General features: G+C 41.1%; 1 protein-coding gene across 5 annotated transcripts in view; it reads right to left on the reverse strand.

The window, feature by feature from the left end:
• Positions 1-22,032, reverse strand: part of TRIO (trio Rho guanine nucleotide exchange factor) — a 751,422-nt gene that overhangs the window by 702,573 nt on the left and 26,817 nt on the right. For all 5 annotated transcript variants that reach the window (XR_013277581.1, XM_077491869.1, XM_077491868.1 and 2 more), the window contains exons 3-4: positions 13,861-14,091; positions 5,192-5,314 (exon numbers count right to left, since the gene is read on the reverse strand). Coding sequence is in view for 4 of the 5 variants with exons in the window: in XM_077491869.1 (XP_077347995.1) it covers positions 5,192-5,314; positions 13,861-14,091 (354 nt within the window). In the remaining variant the exon portion in view is untranslated. The remainder of the gene's footprint in view (positions 1-5,191; positions 5,315-13,860; positions 14,092-22,032) is intronic.

The raw sequence follows: 22,032 nt of genomic DNA on the forward strand, positions 1-22,032 counted from the left end.
ATTTAGACAGTAATCAGTGCATTATTATAGCACTGATTGCTGTATAACTGTCGATGGTCTCAAAAAGTGTGTCTAAAGTGTCCGATCTGTCCACTGCAATGTCGCAGTCCCGCTAAAAATCGCAAGTCACCATCATTACTAGTAAAAAAAAAAAAATAATAAAAATGCCATAAATCTTTTCACTTTTTAACAAAACTATGTAGAAGAATACATATTGGCCTCAACTGATGAAGAAATTTGTTTTTTAAAAACTTTTTGGGGATATTATAAAATTGTTGCTATTTTTTTGTTTATAGCGCAAAAAAATAAAAATAAATAAAAAAAAAACACAGAGGTGACCAAATACAACCAAAAGAAAGCTCTATTTGTTAGGAAAAAAAAACATGTAAATTTTGTTTGGGTACAGCGGCGCACGACCACACAATTGTCAGTTAAAGCAACACAGTGCCGTAACGCAAAAAATGCTCTAGTCATTAACGGGGTAAAATCGTCCACGGGTGAAGTGGTTAATCAATTTTGGAGTGAGGATGTAATAGAACAAAATGTGGAAAACGTGAAGCGCTTTGATTTTGCTTTAAGCATTAGCTTGCTGCACCATAAAATAAAATTTGTAATAAAATTATTAAAAAAAATAAAAATAAAACACACACACTTACACTGGGGGAGTTTGCCCACTTTCAAAGTAAAGGATCTATCATTTTTTTTTATTAGAGGTATATATTAAAATGACAGACAGAATATCAAACAAAAAGCACATGATAAATATGTTATAAATTGAGTTGCAGTTCAGCGAATATTATAAGTATTTGATCATCACCAAACCAATAATAATTCTGGCTTCCAGAGCTTGGATACAGTATGTGCTCATGTGGTACACAGATTAGTCCTGTCAATTTAACCACTTCAGCCCCAAAAGGTTTTACCCACTTTCTGACCAGGCCATTTTTTGCGATACAACACTGTCGCTTTAACTAATTGTGCGGTCGTATGATGCTGTATAAAAGAAAATGTATGGCATTTTTTTCCCACAAAATAGAGCTTTCTTTTGGTGGTATTTAAGCACCTCTGTGGTTTTTATTTTTTGCGCTATCAACAAAAAGACGGACCATTTTGAAAAAAATTTAAAAATTTTACTTTTTGCCATAATAAATATCCAAGAAATAAAACACTCAGTTTAGGCCAATATGTATTCTGATACATTTTTTTGGTAAAAAAAATAAAACAAAAATATCAATATAAGTGTATATTGATTGGTTTGCACGAAAGTTATAGCGTCTATTGCGGCGGACAAATCCATATGTGTAATGTGTATAACAGACATCTGTCCTAAAGCCCCATGCACACTATCAGATTTTCTGCTGATTGTTTCCTTCAGATTTACCAAAACCATCTAATTTGAGCTCAAACCATAGGAGTTTCAATTTGTATGCAATAAGGCAGGCCCTTGCACTACGTGGTTTTGATAAATCTGAAGACAAAAATAAGCAGAAAATCTGATAGTGTGTATGGGGCTATAGAATCTCTTTCATCCAGTCAAACCTCATCATCATTTGCAAGATGTCAGGGACAAAACTGTAGACCCGCAGAAGGCTGGAATGGGCTACAAGACCATCAGCAAGTAGCTTGCTGAGAAGGAGACAACTGTTATAGCTTTTATTCGCAATGGAAAAAAACATCAATCGCCCTTGGTCTGGCGCTCCATGCAAGATTTGGCCTCATGTGGTAAGGATGACGAGAAAAGTGAGGGATCAGAACCGAATTACACAGGGAGAGCTTGTGAATGATCTCAAGGCAGTTGGGACCACAGTCACCAAAGAAACCATAAGCTAGGCAGTGGAAAAACATCCTTACAGGATGTCTCCAATTTACAAGCGGACCTCAATGAACTGTCTAATTGGGCAAGTGGCAAATGAGGTTTAGTGTTAATAAATGTAAAGTTATGCACTTGGGGGCCAAAAATATGCATGCATCATATATACTTGGGGGAGTACAACTAGGGGAATCCATAGTGGAGAAGGATCTGGGGGTTGTGGTAGATCATAAGTGCAATAATAGAAAGCAATGAAAAGCTGTGGTTTCCAAAGCGAGCAAAGTTCTTTCTTGTATTGAGAGATATGGACTCGAGAGAGAGAGAGAGAGAGAGAGAGAGAGAGAGATCGAGAGATCGAGAGATCGAGAGATCGAGAGATCGAGAGATCGAGAGATCGAGAGATCGAGAGATCGAGAGATCGAGAGATCGAGAGATCGAGAGAGAGAGAGAGAGAGAGAGAGAGAGAGAGAGAGAGAGAGAGAGAGAGAGAATCATTTTGTCCCTATACAAAACATTAGTAAGACCTCATCTGGAATTTACAGTTTAGTTTTGGGCACCAGTTCTCAAAAAAAGGGCAACCAAACTGATAAGAGGCATGGAGGAGCTCAACTATGAGGAAAGATTAGAGGAACTGGATCTATTCCTTCTTGAGAAGAGGAGATTAAGGGGGGGGGGGGGAATATGATCAACATGTACAACTAAATAAGTGGTCCATATAGTGAACTTGGTGTTGAGTTATTCACGTGAAGGTCATCACAGAGGACAAGGGGGCACTCTTTATCTAGAGGAAAAAATATTTCATCTCCAAATAAGGAGAAGTTTCTTCACAGTAAGAGCTGTGAAAAGGTGGAATAGACTCTTTCCAGATGTTGTTCTGGCAAGCTCAGTTAATTGCTTTATAAAAGGCCTGGATCCAACCTAAATGTACATAATATAACTGGGTACTAACATTTATAGGTAAAGTTGATCCAGGGAAAATCCAAAATTTCCCCTGCTGTTGCAAATTGGAGCATACCTTGCTGGGGGATTTTAGCCTTCCTCTGGATCAACTGAGTGGACCAAAATCCCTCCTCCTTACCTCTCTGCTTGCCAACAGAGGTTTCTCCACCAAGTACTAAGTCAAGTTTTGCTTAGGGAACAGATACAGATTTTACTTACTGAACTGCAACTTAACATCTGTATCAGGAGGTTTTTCTGGATTTTCAGTTGATATTCTATCTTTATCAGTTAAAATATACCAATGATAAAAATGATAGAACCTAGATTTCTTTGAAAGCAGGATAACAAGTTTCCCCACTATGTGTATATAGATTTACACATATACACACTGCATCTGGAAAGTATTCAGAGCGCTTCACTTTTTCCACATTTTGTTATGATACGGCCTTAGTTCAAAATGGATTAAATTCATTATTTTCCTCAAAATTCTACAAATACCCCATAATAGCAATGTGAAAGATGTTTATTTGAAATCTTTGCAAATTTATAAAAAAAAAAAAAAATCACATGCACATAAGTATTCATAACTTTTGCCATGACACTCAAAATTGAGAATAGGTGCATCCGATTTCGACTGCTCATCTTTGAGATGTTTCTACAACTTGCTTGGAGTCCACTTGTGGTAAATTCAGTTGATTGGACATGATTTGGAAAGGAACACAGCTGTCTATATAAGGTCCTACAGTTAACAGTGCATGTCAGAGCACAAACCAATAGTGACAAAATAATTTATCACTATTTGTTCACTAGTGTAGAGATCACCATATATGTTGGCAGCTTCCTTTAATTGATTTCAATTATTTATTTACCTGTACGCTTAGTTGGAGTAGGGATACCAGTGAAGGGTTGTGCGCAGTAGTACCTTCTTTTATACTTGGAGCACAAACCAAGCCATGAAGGCCAAGGAATTGTCTGCAGATTTCCGAGACATGATTTTATCGAGGAACAGATCTGTGGGAAGGGTACATGTCTGCAGCATTGAAATTCCCAATAAGCACAGTAGTCATCATCTGTAAACAAACTTAGTTTGGAACCACCAGAACTCTTTCTAGAGCAGGCCGCCCAGCCAAACTGAGTGATCAGGGGAAGGGGGCCTTAGGAAGGCAACCAAAAAATAATGGTCACTCTGACAGAGCTCCAGGGGTTGACGGTCGAGAGTGGAGAAACTTAGAGGAAAAAACTTCTCTGTTTGTCACGCTACTATACAGGCCTGATTGGTGGAGTCAGATAGAAGCCACTCTTCAGTAAAAGGCATACGACAGCCCGCCTGGAGTTTACCAAAAAGGCACTCAAAGGACTCTCAGACCATGAGAAATAAAATTCTCTGTCTGATGAAGCAGAGATTGAACTCTTAGGCCTGAATGGCAAGCATATCTGGGGGAAACCAGGCACCGATCTTCTCCTGGCCAATACCACCCCTAAAATGAAGCATAATGTTGAGAGCATCATGCTGTGAGGATCATGCTGTGAGGATCATGCTGTGAGGATCATGCTGTGAGGATCATGCTGTGAGGATCATGCTGTGAGGATCATGCTGTGAGGATCATGCTGTGAGGATCATGCTGTGAGGATCATGCTGTGAGGATCATGCTGTGAGGATCATGCTGTGAGGATGTTTTTCCGTGGCAGGAACTGAGAGACTAGTCGGGATTGAAGGAAAGATGAATGCAGCAATGTACAGAGACCTCCTTGATTAAAACTTGCACCAGAGCGCTCTGGACATCAGACCAAGGCGAAGATTTATCTTCCAATAGGACAACAACCCAAGCACACAGCCAAGATAACAAAGGAGTTGCAATGGGAAAAACCTGTGAATATCCTTGAGTGGCTCATCCAGACCACATACATGAACATCTCTGGAAAGATCTGAAAATGGCTGCACACCAACACACCCCCATTCAACCTGATGGAGCTTGAGAGGTCCTGCTAAGAAGAATGGGAGAAACTGTCCAAAAATAGGTGTGCCGAGCTTGTAGCATCATATACAAAAAAGACTTGTGGTTGTAATTGGTGCCAAAGGTGCATCAACAAAGTATTTAGCAAAGGCTATGAATGCTTATCTACATGAATCTTGATTAAAAAAAATAAAAAAAATTACAAAGACTTCAAACTTCATTCACGTTGTGATTATGGGGCATTATGTGTCAAATTTTTAGGAAAATAATATATTTAATCCGTTTAGGAATAAGGCTGTAACATAAAATGTGAAAAAAGTGAAGGGCGGTATAATATATATATATATATATATATATATATATATATATATATATATATATATATATATATATATGTTATTTATCTTGTTAGCAAAATATACACTCTAGCCATAGGATTGCTACTAAAGATCAGTATTTCAAATGTAAACTAAGTGTTCTGACCTACCTGAGCAACTTCTTCAAAATCTTCATGACGTTTCTGCAAAGCTCTTGCTCTGTGAAGAGATTTTCCTACACCAGTGTGCTTACTTAGAAATGCTTCGCCATGGTTTTCAATCCAATCCAACACCTATAATAAAAAGAAAAAATTAGTCCTATGGCAAAAATGTGTAAAACAGATTTTCAACAAGATAATATATTCCCTTACTTTCAGTCTCAGTGACATTGTCTCCAGAACAGAGGGCAATTATACCCAGGAGGGGCACAGACAATTCAAACCCACAGAAGGTTCCAACCCATCAATAAGCTATAAAAAGGTTTTGCTTTAAAAATGTACTTTAAAGTAGAGCTCCACCCAAAAAAGGAAGCTTTGCTTGTTTACGCCTCTCCCCCATAACTGCCACATTTGGCATCTTTCGGGGAGGGAGGGTGAGCGGGTACCTGTTTTTGTACCCGTCCCCACTTCGGAAGTTCACCCCCCCCCCCCCCTTCACCCACCGCCAGGCCATTTCCAAAGCTCAGTGTGCTTTGCACATGTGCAATAGGGAACCAGCTGTGAAGTTGCAAGGCTTCACTGCCGGTTTCCTTCTGGGGCAGTGGCACCAGACAGCTGATTGAAAATGGGGGGGGGGGGGGGCATTGTGTGATCCCTGGACAGGCAAGTGTCCTAATATTAAAGTGTAGCTCCACTTTTGTTGGGGGAAAAAAAAAAACCTGAGTGATCCATCTACATTGCAACGATTATAACCAGCTTTGCTGTAGATTCCTACCTTTGGTTATTCTGAAGAAATCCCTTGTACCCATGTGGGAAAATCTAATGGGAGTGGTTTCATGATAATCAACCAGCTGTGGCACCTGCAGAGCACTAATGAGGAAATCTGCTGGGCCTGCATCCCTTTAGTGTTCTTATTGGGATTATATTTTTGTCCCAGAGAATGCCTGAAATGTAACTTGTTTCTTAGTGCAGACTTGTGGGAAAATCAGTGGGCCAATCAAATAAGCAAGAAATTAGGTTTCTGGGGTGCGTTCAGTAATCATTCTGTGTACAGAACAACTCCAGGTAGCCATATTGCATTATCACACAGAGGCTTCATATTGAAAAGGAAAGGTCATTTTTAATAACATTCGATTACAATATGAATTGTGTCGCAATTGTATACGCTATATTTGAGTTACCCTTTAAAGTCAGCAGTTACAATATTTGTTGGTTTGGTCAGAGGGGGAATGGAACTCTGCTTTAAGTACACCTTTAAAAAGTATTTAGAATGCTCAGTTCTGGTCTTGGAAGTTTAAATGCACCAGAATTCACAACACCTCACCACAAAATAATTACATTTAAAAAATGTTCAACACTTTAATTATTAATATAGTGGGGAATCCTATTCATTGTGAAGAAGGGGACAATAAAAAAAACAAACAAACAGAGGCAATGCACAGAGTGGGAGAGGTAATGCTGGGCAGTGTCAAACTATGCCAATGTCCAATCACTTAACAGTCCTATGTCTTGTGATGCAGGACAAAGAAATTAAAAATGTCTGAACAATACAGGTCAGGTTAACTTTGCGCTGCGCCGTCCTGCCTATTGCAGGTTGGGGGGGGGGGGTTTATGGACAATAAACCGCAAATTTTTGCTATTATCAATCCTTATTTAAACTGGAGGCTTGGGGGACTGCAAAAATGCATAGTTACACTATGCATTTTTTTTTGCTGCCTGCCAAACCCAATTTTCCCTCCACTTAAGCTGTATAGGTAGCCGATAGCTGATGGTCAGGTTTGCATGCTACAGACGTGATGCTTTGCTTTGTGCCTGTTGTAAAGTTGACCCGACTTGTAGTGAGCGGGTGGCATGCCCACCAAATTCTACACATTCATGTACACCACTCACATTGTTTGTAAAGATATTATACCTTTTCATGTGACAATACTGAAGAAATTACACTTTGCTACAATTTAAATTACTGAGTGTACAGTTTGTATAACTGTGTAAAGTTTGTCCCCTCAAAATAACTCGACAGACATCCCTTAATGTCTCTAAACTGCTGGCAACAAACGTGAGTACACCCCTAAGTGAAAATGTCCAAATTGGGCCCCATTAGCCATTTTCCCTTTTGTCATGTGAGCAGGTGTATTAAATTTGATGTCATTGCTCTCACTCTCTCATAATGGTCAATGGAAGTTCAATATGGCACTTCATGGAAAAGAACTCTCGGAGGAACTGGAAGTAAAAAAAAAAAAACTGTTGCCCTACATAAAGATGGCCTAGGCTAATAAGAAGATTGCCAAGACCTTGAAACTGAGCTGCAGCACGGTGGCCAAGACCATACAGCTGTTTAACAGGACAGGTTCCACTCAGAACAGGCCTCGCCATGTTCGACCAAAGAAGTTGAGTGCACGTGCTAAGAGTAATAACCAGAGGTTGTCTTTGGGAAATGAATGTATGAATGCTGTCAGCATTGCTGCAGAGGTTGAAGGGGTGGGGGGGCGGGTCAGCCTGTCAGTGCTCAGACCATATGCCGCACTCTGCATGGCTGTTGTCCCAGAAGGAAGCCTCTTCTAAAGATGATGCACAAGAAAGCCCAAAAACGGTTTGCTGAAGACAAGCAGACTAAGGACATGGATTACTAGAACCATGTCCTGTGGTCTGATGAGACCAAGATAAACATATTTGGTTCAGATGGTGTCAAGCGTGTTTGGCAGCAACCAGGTGAGGAGTACAAAGAGAAGTGTGTCTTGTATACAGTCAAGCATGGTGGTGGGAATTGTCATGGTCTGGGGCAGCACGAGTGCTGCCAGCACTGGGGAGCTACAGTTCATTAAGGGAACCATGAATGCCAACACGTATTGTGAAATACTGAAGCAAAGCACGATTCTGCTCCCTCCAGAGACTGGGCAACAGGACAGTATTCCCACTCGATAACGACCCCAAACACACCTCCAAGATGAACACTGCCTTGTTAAAGAAACTGAGCGTAAAGGTGATGGACTGGCCAAGCATGTCTCCAGACCAAAACCTTATTAAGCATTGGGGCATCCTAAAATGGAAGGTGGAGGAGCAAAGTCTCCAACATCCACCAGCTCCGTGATGTCGTCATGGAGGGCAAAAGGACTCTAGTGGCAACCTGCTCTGGTGAACTCCATGTCCAAGAGGGTTAAGGCAGTACTGGAAAATTATGATGGGCACACAAAATATTGACACATTGAGCACAATTTGGACATTTTCACTTAGGAGTGTACTCACTTGTGTTGCCAGCAGTTTAGATATTAATGGCTGTGTTGAGTTATTTTGAGGGGACAGCAAATTTACACTGTTATACAAGCTTTACATTCACTACTTTTTTAGTGTTGTCACATGAAAAGATATAATAACATATTTACAAAAATGCGAGTGTACTCACTTTTGTGATACTGTATATATACACACATACATACATACATACATACAGTGCCTTTCGAAAGTATTCGGCCCCCTTGAACTTTTCAACCTTTTGCCACATTTCAGGCTTCAAACATAAAGATATAAAATTTTAATTTTTTGTGAAGAAGCACCAACAAGTTGGACACAATTGTGAAGTGGAACGAAATCTATTGGATAATTTAAACTTTTTTAGCAAATAAAAAACTGAAAAGTGGTGCGTGCAAAATTATTCGGCCCCTTTACTTTCAGTGCAGCAAACTCATTCCAGAAGTTCAGCGAGGATCTCTGAATGATCCAATGTTGTCCTAAATGACTGATGGTGATAAATAGAATCCACCTGTGTGTAATCAAGTCTCTGTATAAATGCACCTGCTCTGTGATCGTCTCAGGGTTCTGTTGAAAGCGCAGAGAGCATCATGAAGACCAAGGAACACACCAGGCAGGTCCGTGATACTGTTGTGGAGAAGTTTAAAGCCGGATTTGGATACAAAAAGATTTCCCAAGCTTTAAACATCCCAAGGAGCACTGTGCAAGCGATCATTTTGAAATGGGAGTATCAGACCACTGCAAATCTACCAAGACCTGGCCCATGATCACTCTGGATGAACTGCAGAGAACTACAGCTGAGGTGGGAGAGTCTGTCCATAGGACAACAATCAGTCGTACACTGCACAAATCTGGCCTTTATGGAAGAGTGGCAAGAAGAAAGCAATTTCTCAAAGATATCCATAAAAAGTCTCGTCTAAAGTTTGCCACAAGCCACCTGGGAGACACACCAAACATGTGGAAGAAGGTGCTCTTGTCAGATGAAACCAAAATCGAACTTTTTGCCCACAATGCAAAACGATATGTTTGGCGTAAAAGCAACACAGCTCATCACCCTCAACACACCATCCCCACTGTCAAACATGGTGGTGGCAACATCATGGTTTGGGCCTGCTTTTCTTCAGCAGGGACAGGGAAGATGGTTAAAATTTAGGGGAAGATGGATGCAGCCAAATACAGGACCATTCTGGATGAAAACCTGTTGGAGTCTGCAAAAGACCTGAAACTGGGACGGAGATTTATCTTCCAACAAGACAATGATCCCAAACATACAGCAAAATCTACAAAGGAATGGTTCACAAATAAACGTATCCAGGTGTTAGAATGGCCAAGTCAAAGTCCAGACCCTGCATCCAATCGAGAGTCTGTGGAACCTCACTGAGCTTGAGCTGTTTTGCAAGGAAGAATGGGCAAGAATTTCAGTCTCTCGATGTGCAAAACTGATAGAGACATACCCCAAGCGACTTGCAGCTGTAATCGCAGCAAAAGGTGGCTCTACAAAGTATTAACACAAGGGGGCTCGAATAATTTTGCATGCCCCACTTTTCATTTTTTTATTAATTAAAAAAGTTTCAAAAATACAATAGATTTCGTTCCACTTCACAATTGTGTCCCACTTGTTGGTGATTCTTCACAAAAAGTAAAAATTTTATATCTTTAGGTTTGAAGCCTGAAATGTGGCAAAAGGCACTGTACATACATATATACACACACACACACACACACACACACACACACACACACAGGCGGCCCCCGGGTTACAAACAAGATAGGGTCTTGTAAATCTGTTTTTAAGTTGAATCTGTTTGTAAGTTAGAACAGATACATTTTTTAAATGTAGCTTCAGCCAAAAAAACTATTTTTAAGCTTTTTGGATAGCATAGGAAAGGGTTAACGCCCCTGTAACATTTATTTTGCTGTCTGTGCCCCTGCTCAGAAGATTTCATCACCATTATTTTCCAGCACTGCCTTAACCATCTTGGGCATGGAGTTAACCAGAGATTCACAGGTTGCCACTGGAGTCCTCTAACACTCCTCCATGACGACATCACGGAGCTGGTGGATGTTAGAGACCTTGCGCACCTCCACTTTGTCTGAGGATGCCCCACAGATGCTCAATAGGGTTTAGGTCTGGAGACATGCTTGGCCAGTCCATCACCTTTACCTTCAGCTTCTTTAGCAAGGCAAGTGGTTGTCTTAGAGGTGTTTGGGGTCATTATGTTGGAATACTGCCTTGCAGCCCAGTCTCTGAAGGGAAGGAGAAAATGCTTCAGCTTCAGTATGTCGCAGTACATGTTGGCACTCATGGTTCCCTCAATTAACTAGCTCCCCAGTGCCGGAAGCACTCATGCAGCCCCAGACCATGACACTCCCAACACCATGCTTGACTGCAGGCAAGACACACTTGTCTATGTACTCCTCACCTGGTTTCCGCCACAAATGCTTGACACCATCTGAACCAAATATGTTTATTTTGGTCTCATCAGACCTAAGGCCATCTTTATGCAGAGCAACAATTTTTTTTCTTAGATCCTCAGAGTTCTTTGCCATGAGGTGCCATGTTGAACTTCCAGTGACCAGTATGAGAGAATGAGAGCAATAAACACCAAATTTAACACACCTGCACCCCATTCACACCTGAGACCTTGTAACACTAACGAGTCACATGACACTGGGCAGGGAAAATGGCTAATTGGCATTTTCACTTAGGGGTGTACTCACTTTTTGCCAGTGGTTCAGACAGTAATGGCTGTGTGTTGAGTTACTTTGAGGGGACAGTATATTTACACTGTTATACACTCACTACTTTACATTGTAGCAAAGTGTAATTTCTTCAGTGTTGTCACATGAAAAGATATAATAAAATAGGAATGTACTTACTTTTGTGAGATACTGTATACACACACACACACATCGGGTAAAATAAGTATTGAACGTGTCACCATTTTTCTAGGTAAAGATATTTCTAAAGGTGCTATTGACATGAAATTTTCAATTCAAAATTTTCATGCAATCCATACATACAAAGAACCCCCCCCCCCCAAAAAAGTAATATATATATATATATATATATATACACATATATACATATATATATATATATATATATATATATACACATATAGATAGATAGATAGACATACACACATTCAGAATTTAGGTTATGTGTAATAAAATAGCACGACACAGGGAAAAAGTATTGAACACATGAAGGGAGGTACAAAAAAGGCATGGAAAGCCAAGACACCAGCTGAAATCCATCAGTAATTAGAAAGCAATCCTGCCCTTTGTCAGTGCAAAATATTATCAGCTGGTTCATGATATTAATCTATAAAAAAGCATTTCATTACCAAGGTGTCAAGAAAACTAGAAATATCTCATGATGGGTAAAAGCAAAGAGCTCTCTCAAGACCTTCACAACCTTATATATTATATTGATTGCTTTAATCTACCGAAGTATCTTGTTTCTTATAAAGTCCCATTGTCACCCCTTTTCCCCTTCCTTACCAAATAATCAAGGATAGAGACCTGTGAACTTGGTTGCGGCTCATTTAAAGTCCCACATGTATTTAATTTTGTTTAACCTTCACAACCTTATTGTTGCAAAACATACCGATGGCATTCGTTACAGAAAGATACATTTCTGGATGTTCTGGTGAGCACTGTTGGGGCCATAATTTTTAAGTGGAAAGATCATCATTTCATAATAAACCAGCCGCGACCAAGTGCTTCTGGCAAGATTTCTGACAGAGGCGTGAAAAGAATTATCAGAAGAGTTGTCCAAGAGCCAAGGACTACTTGCGGAGAGCTTCAGAAAGATCTGGAATTAGCAGGTACAATTGTTTCAAAGAAAACAAGTAATGCACTCGAACGGCATGGCCTGTATGCACGCTCACCACCCAAGACTCCATTGCTGAAGAAAAAGCATGTTGAAGCTTGTTTAAAGTTTGCTAGACAACATTTAGACAAGCCTGTAAAATACTGGGAGAATAAGTCTGGTGAAATGAGACCAAAACTGAACTCTTTGGATGCCATAATAAACACAATATTTGGAAGTCAAATGGCACTGCACATCAAAAAATAAAACACATCATACCAACAGTGAAGTTAGAAGATGGGAACATCATGGTAAAGGGCCTTTTTTCAGCATTCGATACTGGGAAACTCCATGTCATTGAAGGAGGTATAAACTGAAAAATTGTTGATAAATAATCTACTGCCATCTACCAGGATGATGAAGAGGAAACAATGGTGGACATTTCAGCAAGACAATGTTTCCAAATGCAAAGCCAAGAAAACTCTTGATGGGTTTCAAAGAAAATAAAGCTGCTAGAATGCCCCAGCAAATCACCTGACTTGAATCCAATAGAAAATCTATGGAAAGAACTAAAGACCAGAGTTCATAAAAGAGGCCCACGGAACCTTCAAAATTTGAAGACTGTGGAAGAATGGGCCAAAATCATACCCGAGTAATGCATGAGACTAGTTTATCCATATAGGAGGCATTTTGAAGCTGTCATTAGCAACAACGAATTTTGCACATAGTATTAAATACATTCCATTTTCACATCTTCTGGAGCTGTCTGAGGATTATTCTGTATTGGGAGGAAGTGGTGGAACTCATTAATGGCCGCCTCCAGTTGGCTCTTCCAGTCTCATTGGAAATGGCACTAATGGAAATTCAGGATGATTAGCAGAAGCCTAGGTGCACTGAACTACTGCCAACATACCATTTTATGCCAAACAGGAAATAATTCTTAGATGGAATGCCCATTCCCCTCCCACCGTAGGTTCATGGGAAAAAAAAAAACAATGCTACCCTTCCTCTATACAAGTTAACCTACATTAACATAAATTGCCCCGAGAAATTTCACAGGGTGTGGCAGCCATGGACAGCTTAGGCTAGGCGCCCCCCTTTTTGTGTTCCTTGCCTTGAGCTGGAGTGGTTGTTTTACCTTTACACCGTTTCCAATGGGTCTGGATTAGGCAATAAGATTGGCGTTTCCATTCTCCTGTCTGTTTTTGATGGTCATTTTCTATTTGAAGTTTACCCATGGTATTAGAATGGTTTGTCGGTTTACCTGATGTGTACTTTGCTCTCCTTAGAACTGTCGGTGCATCATTTTTTATTTATTTTTTCTAATGTTCATAATTTTTACTATAATACCTTTGTTCAATAAAGGAACATTCTGATTGTAAAATATATTCCAGTTAGTGTATTCAATACTTTTTCCCTGTGTCATTCCTTTTTTTTTTTTTTTTACACACAACTTGTGGTGAAAATTTCATGTCAATAGCACCTTTAGAAAGATATTTATCTAGAAAAATGGTGACATGTTCAATACTTATTTTTCCCGCTGTGTGTGTACAAAAACACACTATATATTATATATATATAATATTTTATGCAGTTAGTACTGTAACACAGAACTCACCTGTTGAACATCTTGCTGAAAAACACATAGTTGTAATCTTTGATGTAATCGAACTTTCCGATGTTGCCAGATATTCTCCAGTTGCCTTTGATGGTGGAGAACTTCATGTATAACATCCAAGACATGATGCACAGCCTTAGAGTAATTAGCTGTAGCAGTTAAGGAATCAGAGCTACTGGGAGATAAAGGGCGCTGAAGTTTGTCGAGCAGTGATTTTCCATCTTGGCTAACCTGTCAAAAAATGGTTTATTCAAAATTAATAAACCAGTGCATGAGAATAAACTTTAGTTGGAAAAAATAACTAGCATGGGATTTTCATCTGCTGTAGAAAAAATGTTTAACTAAAAACTGAATAACACTAGGGGGCATATGACTGACCAGGTAATGAAAAATATCCCTAACAGCATAAATACAGTATGAAAAGTTTTTTGTTTTTTTTTAATGTTAATATTCAGTAGACCAACTACAGTGCCTTTAAAAAGTATTCATACCTCTTGAAATTTTCCACATTTTGTCATGTTACAACCTAAAACAAATGTATTTTATTGGGATTTAATGTGATAGGTAGACCAATACAACAGAGTGACATTTTGTCCCATTCTTTGTAAAATAGTTCAAGCTGTCAGATTGGATGGAGAGCCTCTGAACAGCAAGTCTTGCCACAGATTCTCAATTGTGTTTAGGTCTGGACTTTGACTGGGCAATTCTAACACATGAATATGCTTTGATCTAAACCATTCCATTAAAGCTCTGGCTGTATGTTTAGGGTAATTTTCCTGCTGGAAGGTAAACCTCCGCCCCAGTATCAAGTTTTTTGCAGACTAATAGGTTTACTTCTTTAGATGGACCTGTATTTGGCTCCATCCATCTTCCTATCAACTCTGACCACCTTCCCTGTACATACTGAAGAAAAGTATCCCCCCCAATATGATGCTGCCACGACCCCACATTTCACTGTGGGCATGGTGTTTTCAGAGTGATGTGCAGTGTTAGTTTTCCGCAACACATAGCGTTTTGCTTTTAGGCCAAAAAGTAAAATTTTGGTCTCATCTGACAGAGCACCTTCTTCCACGTTTGCTGTGTTCCCCACATAACTTCTCAAAAACTGTAAACAGGCTTCTTACAGCTTTCTTTCAACAATGGCTTTCTTCTCGTCACTCTTCCATAAAGGCCAGATTTGTGGAGTGCATGACTAATCGTCGTGGGGACAGATTCTCCCACCTGTCAGTTTAGGTGGAAAGCTATGTCTTGTTAGGTTTGCAGTTGTACCAGTCTCTTTTCATTTTTGGATGACAACACAATTACAGTACAATACAAAAAGGTACAGGAGGGCCCTGCTCATAGAGCTTACATTCTAAAGGGAGGGGTGGTGGTACAAAAGGTAATAGCTGCAGAGAATGATTTGATGGGGGCGGCTCGGGGACAGTTAGGTGGGTGTGGGATAGGCTTCCCTGAATAAATGAGTTTTCAGGGAACTCTTAAATGTGGATATGGCAGGGGCTGAGTGGACAGACTGGGGCAGGGAGTTCCCGAGGATGGGAGAGGCTCTGGAGAAGTCTTGAAGGCGAGCATGAGAGGTGGTAACAAGGGGGCTAGAAAGCAGGAGGTCGTCGGAGGAGCGGAGGGGACGATTTGGGCGATATCTGCAGATGAGGTTGGTGATGTAGATGGGGGCGAGGTTGTGGATTGCTTTGTATGTTATGGTTAGCATTTTGAATTTTACACAGTGGGGTAGGGGAAACCAGTGAAGGGATTGGCAGAGAGGGGCAGCAGTCACGAAACGATTAGTGAGGTGTATTAGTCTAGCAGCAGCATTCATAATAGACTGAAGGGGGTATAGCCTGATTAAGGGTAGGCCATTAAGGAGAGAGTTGCAGTAGTCAAGGAGTGAACGAGTTGCTTTGTGGTGCCAATAGTCAGGAAGGGTCGAATTCTGGAGATGTTGCGGAGGTGAAGGTGGCAGAATTTAGGCAGTGATTGGATATGGGGGCTGAAGGAGAGGTCAGAGTCAAGGATTACATCCAAGACTCTGGCATGAGTGGAGGGACCAATGGTTGTGTTGTTGATATTAATGGTGAAGTCACGGGGGGGGGGGGGGGGGGATCGTGAAGGAGGAAATATAACAAGCTCAGTTTTAGAAAGATTGAGTTTAAGGAAGTGGTGTGTCATCCATCTATACATATATATATATACACATATATCAGTGTATTTGTGCATTCTTTGTTTTATGTATTTTATACATTTTTTCAATAAAAAAAACTCTTTTGTATTCTAAAAATCTGATATTGACTGTATTGTGCCTTGAAAGTCCACCACTAGGGGTATTACAAATTTCGGTCTATAATTTTGGATGTAGCACAGAAAAATTTTAAATTATTGCCTCCCAAGTATATTTTTTTTAATAAATTTTTTTTTTACATTTTTGGTTGTAACATGCCAAAATATGGAGAAAAAAAATAAAAAAATAAATAAAAAAGAAGAAAGTCTCATCAGACCAGAGCACCTTCCTCCATACATTTTGGAAGTCTCCCACATGCCTTTTCGCAAATTCAAATTGTGCCATTTTGTTTTTTGCTTAAAGTAATGGCTTTCTTTTGGCCACTCTGCCATAAAGCCCAACTCTATGGAGCATGCAGCTTATTGTCGTCTTCTGTATAGATACTCCAGTCTCTCCTGTGGAATTCTGCAGCTCCTCCAGGGTTACCTTAGGTCTTTGTGCCAACTCTGATTAATGCCCTCCTTGAGTTTTGGTGTTCAGCAGTCTCTTGGCAGGTTTGCTGTTGTGCCATGTTCGTTCCATTTGGTAATGATAGATTTGATGGTGCGCCTAAGGATACTCAAAAATATGGATTTTTTTTTAGAACCTAACCCTGACTTCTCAACAACATTGTCCCTTACTTGTTTGGAGAGTTCCTTGGTCTTCATGGCAGTGTTTGGTTAGTGGTGCCTCTTACTTAGGTGTTGCAGCCTCTGGGGCCTTTCAAAAAGGTGTGTATATGTAATGACAGATCATGCGACACTTAGATTGCACACAGGTGGACATTTCACTAATTATATGACTTCTGAAGGTAATTGGTTGCACCAGAGGTTTTTATGGGCTTCATAACAAAGGGGGTGAATACATATGCACATGCCAATTATCAGTTTTTAATTTCTGAAAAATAGTTATGTATATATCTAATTTTACTTCACCAACTTAGACTATTGTGTTCCGATCCATCACATATAATTCAGATTTTAAAAAAACATTGAACTAAAGGCCGGGGGGGGGGGGGGGTGAATACTTTTGCAAGGCACTGTACTGGAAAGATAAAAACACATAAAATTGTAAAAGCAAATTTTCCAAAGCTGAGGACAGCTCTCCAAGATTTAGACTGGGAGGGAATGTTGTCATTAACCATGTTCTCTCAGGAAGGTTTTAACCCCCTTCATCACCATAAAGGGAGTAAACCTTCATGGTCATGAAGGCGCTATTCGGCACTGCATTACTTTAAAGTGGTTGTAAACACTTACAAACCACTTTGACCTACAGGTAAGCCTAGATTAAGGCTTACCTGTAGGTCCAAGAACTATCTCCTAAACCTACACGGTTTAGGAGAAATTTACAAAAAGACAGGCACCGCTGTCTATGGCGCATGCACCGTAGACAGCGGCGCGCAGGCATACTGAGCAGGCCGCAGATCACGATGATAGGCTGCTCGTGTCGGCTCCCGTGAGTGACATCATTGCGGCTCTGGCGAATCACAGCGCCGGAGCAGCAAGTCCCGGAAGTCACTCCGGGATACATGGCAGCGGTAAAGATGGAGGACCGCTTCGGGGCTTCTTTCTCAGGTAAGTTATTCATAATGAGCTAGTATGCTATGCATACTAGCTCATTATGCCTTTGCCTTGCAGGTGGCATTTTTAAAAAAAAATATAAAGTGCCTTTACTTCCTCTAACAACTGCGCGGTCAGGCAACACTGTACAAAAACTAAAGTTATATAATTTTTTTTTTCACACAAATAGAGCTTTCTTCTAGTGGTAGTTGATCACCATTGGGTTATTTTTTTTAATTATTCAAACAAAAAAAAGACTGAAAATGAAAAAGAAATAAAAAAAAACCCAATAAGTGTATATTTGGTTTGCGTGGAAATTATAGCGTCTACAAACTATGGTATATATACTGCAATTTTCTTTTCTTTTTTACTAGTAATGGCGGTGTTTAGCGACACTAATATAGTGATCAGTGCTAATAATATACACTGTCCGTGTACTAATGACACTGGCTAGGAAGGGGTTAACATCTAGGTGTGATCAAGGGGTTAACTGTGTGCCTAATGTGTGTAATATGTGCTTCTTTTACTAATCAGTCTTGCTATTTTTTCCTCTGCTTTGCAGTGAATAAAAATCAGCAAGGTCGCCCATCAGTGTACAAAGCTCTGTGTTTACACCACTTACGTAAATGACAACCACTGGTCGCAGTAGATATATGTGGGGCAGTAAGCCAAGTGGCTAAAGTACACAAAACAGAATTAGCAATGCTTTAAATCGACTGTATGCAACAACACTGCAAAATACAGGGGTTGGACAAATATAATGGAAACCAGTATGGTAAAAATGGTGTTGGACCGCCTTTGGCATCCAAGACTGCCTAAATTCTTCTGGGACAAATGTAAAAGCCTTAGATGGTGGATAATGGAATCTGATACCACTCTTCACGCAAAAATCTGGGCCACAAGCCCAGATCACAGAGGCTCCAGCTAAGCACCAGCAATTTGCCCTCTTTGAAACTCTGACATGACTATTACTAGCAGCAAATGATGAAAGTGAAGTTTCCCCTTGCTAGCTAGGTGTCTCATCACACAATGGAAGGAAAAGTATGTTACATCACTTCCATTTTCAACACAAAACGTGGTCACTTGCAAATCATGTAACATTTCCATTTTTTTTTTTTACAACCCCTGTATATCCTCATGGGCAGTACAATTAAAAGGCTAGATTGGATCTCAAGGTCAGAATGAAACCACTTTCTGTCCAACCACAGTATTTTTAATGCAGATGGGCAGTAACTATAAACTATCCAGTGTACTAGTACATCACTGCCAGTTTGCAGGTGCACGCTCCCCTGCTAACACATGCTGATAGGCTACAGCACAATTTTGTCAAAAGGGTTCAGCCAATGATTTGGCTGTGGCCGAACAGCACGGCCCCATGTCTTGTTTGTAAGCAGACACAGGATCTGGGCCAAGTCTTCTCTTTGAGCACTTTTTTTCAGGGAGAGAGGAAAGCCACATTTGTGCGAGTAAAAGCAGCACATTTTACACTTGCATACACCTGTTAGGCACATTTAAAACTGTGATTGCCCTGTCACCCAGCCAGTACTATTAGTACAATGTTCGTGTACAGTATCACTGATCATCACCCCCCCCCCCCCCCCCCCAAACAAGTGCAGCCTTAGTATATTTTTTCTGATCATTGCCACCTCCGATATATTGTCCACAAAACTGCAGTGTAAGCAAGATCAGGCCTGATCTATGCTAGCACTAGCAGTTAATTTTATTTTTATCACACATGCAGTTCCCGATTGCTAGCCAGGAGTTCTTTACCCCATAGTCAGCACTAAGTACCTGTAAATTTAGCGCCAAAAATGAACCCCCCCCCCCCCAAAAAAAGGTACACTAGTGAGGAGGCGCCTACAGGATTCTGAGCATGACATGAGAGTGAAGGGGAAGCCTGTCAGAATCAGGCTCAGAATATGATCCTGTAGAAAGCAGGGGGATTTCTCTATCTGCAGTAAAAAAAAAAAAAAAAAAGAAGAAGTATGCTCAGCATTAGGAGCGTGGGGTGGTGGGGGGTAATGGCTCCTATGCTTCGCATACTCTTTTTTTTCCCGACAGATTAATTTATTCACATTGATCGAATGTGAATGGAGGAATCTTTTTTTCATTCAGCCCACAGGCTGTATTGCCCAACAAAGAGTGTGGCAGAACCTTTTAATGCTGGCCCCATACACGTAATATTTTTAGAGGCCCTAAAATGCAAGGAAAGTTCTAACACCCCCATGATGAACTAGAAGCACAGAGAGAGAGAACGCGGAGGCAGCCAACATGAAACACAACATGCAGGCATTTAGGAACTTTGGGGTCCAGAAAGTGGGAGAACTAGTCCATAGAAGCACATTCCTTGATGCACTATTTTCTGCCTTTTCCTCCATTTATCCAGTGTAAGAATATACTGTAGTTAGTCTAATTCACTTTATTAATGACTCGAAAGGGCCCCTCCCATGAGGATTGCAGTTTATTCTGGGGGTTTGGGAAAATCATAAGGATCTGTTGGTTCTCTGTAAACTCCCGGGTGCTAGCCTTGCAGTCATAGAAAGTCTAAAGTTCTAGGACGTAGGGACACCGATATTTAGTAGTCGGCCCTCCCAGTATTTTTTCAGGAGGGTCAGTGGGCCGCAAACATTTCTCCCATACAGCAGATCAAAGGGAGAAAACACAGTAGATTCCTGGGGTACCTCCCAGTAGGTGGAGAGGAGGTGGAGTAGCCATCTTCCCAGTCAGGCTCCTGGTCCATAAAAGGCACGTAGCATGGCCTTCAGGGGCCCCATTGAAACATTCACACGGTCCGTTTGTTTGGGGGGGGATAAGGGGTAGTCCCCATATGGCCCACACTCCACAAGTCTGTCAGAGGGATTGAACAAGGTCCAACATGAACGGAGTTCCTTGATCCGACAGGATTTCAGTTGGGAGGCCCACTCGCGTGAAACTGGTAACTATGGCTTCCGCAACTTTGGGCGCTGTGATGCTGGACTGAGATACTGCTTAGGGATAACGAGTAGCATAGTCTACAACGGTCAGGATGTACAACTTTCCGGTTTTGCTTGGATGAGGCAAGGGTCCTAGCATGTCAATAGCTACCCGGGGGAATGGTTGCTCAATAACGTGCAAGGGTTATAGTAAGACCTGAAGACCATTGGTCCTCCAACACCGCTGACAGGTATCACAGGTGTGACAGTAGCAAGATACCAATTGAGACATCCCAGGTCATTAGGCGGCATGGGCTAACCTTTTCCGTCTGTAGTTTTCCTTGATGCCCTGACATGGGAAGGTCATGGTAAGGTGCAACAGTTGGGCCCAAAATTGTTGGGGCACCATCAGCTGTTTGGCAACTGTCTTTGGTCCCCTCTGCGAAACTCTCTACAATTGGGAACAAACCATCTTTCTGCAGTATCCTTTTGCCTGCTCCAGAACTGGTAAGCCCTACCCTGGCCCAGGAGCTTTTAGATTAGGGTTGGTAGCTAAGTCCTCTTTAAAATTTGTCCCGATCCCATGTTACCCCAGTAGTGGTAAAAGTCGAGGAAGTAGGGGGCAGAGTTCTATCCTTGTGCTGGAGGCCCTCCTTCCTCTAGGCAGCAGGCTTAACTTTGCATGACAGCTCCTGATAGTGACTTTCCAATGTAGGTCTTGCGGCCAACTGTGAGGAAGCCGGATGTGGTGGGAGCATGGGTCGTAGAGGCAGGCCCATATGGCGTTTGAGAGGGATATAGGGCAAAGATGCAGAGCTGGGCATGCTGGCAGCTCAGGGTGCCTCAGCAGCAGGCTTTTTCCCCTTTCTATTGTGGTTTAATCAGGAGGGCCTCATCTACTAAGGCAGCCGCTTCCTCTCTGGTGGGAAGTTTCCGTTTATGTACTTACTGTCGAAGCTCAGGGGGACACTTGAAAAAGAACTGTCCCTTCAGGATTGCCTGTATGATCTCCTCAGGGGTTGTTGCTTTCCCCCTTCCAACCACCAGCGACATGCTAAGGACAGCTTGTGTGAAAACATATTCAAGGAAGTCCCTGGGAGGCAGGAAGGGTTGGGGGGGGGGGGGTGTTAGTCAGGAACTGTGTCCAATAAGTCTAGAACACAAACTTTGAAAATTACGTTTATAAACGGATAGAAAACAGTCTAAAAGACCGTATTCAGAGAGTTGTGACTAATGAATCATACTGTGAATTGCCTAAGGTTATTAGTGGTGTACCCCAAGGTTCAGTGTTGGGACCCTTACTTTTAACATATTTATAAATTATGTAGACTTTGGTAGCCATGTGGCAAATTGGATTTAATGTGGGAAGGAAACCTGGCGCCAAAATAATACTTTATGAAATAAAACTTAATACATGTATAGCTGCGCCGCCAAAAAACTATGA

The sequence above is a fragment of the Lithobates pipiens genome, unplaced genomic scaffold (genome assembly GCF_037356315.1).
Source record: "Lithobates pipiens isolate NorthernLeopardFrog02 unplaced genomic scaffold, aLitPip1_a1.2 Scaffold_19, whole genome shotgun sequence".
In the NCBI taxonomy this organism is placed as follows: domain Eukaryota; kingdom Metazoa; phylum Chordata; class Amphibia; order Anura; family Ranidae; genus Lithobates; species Lithobates pipiens.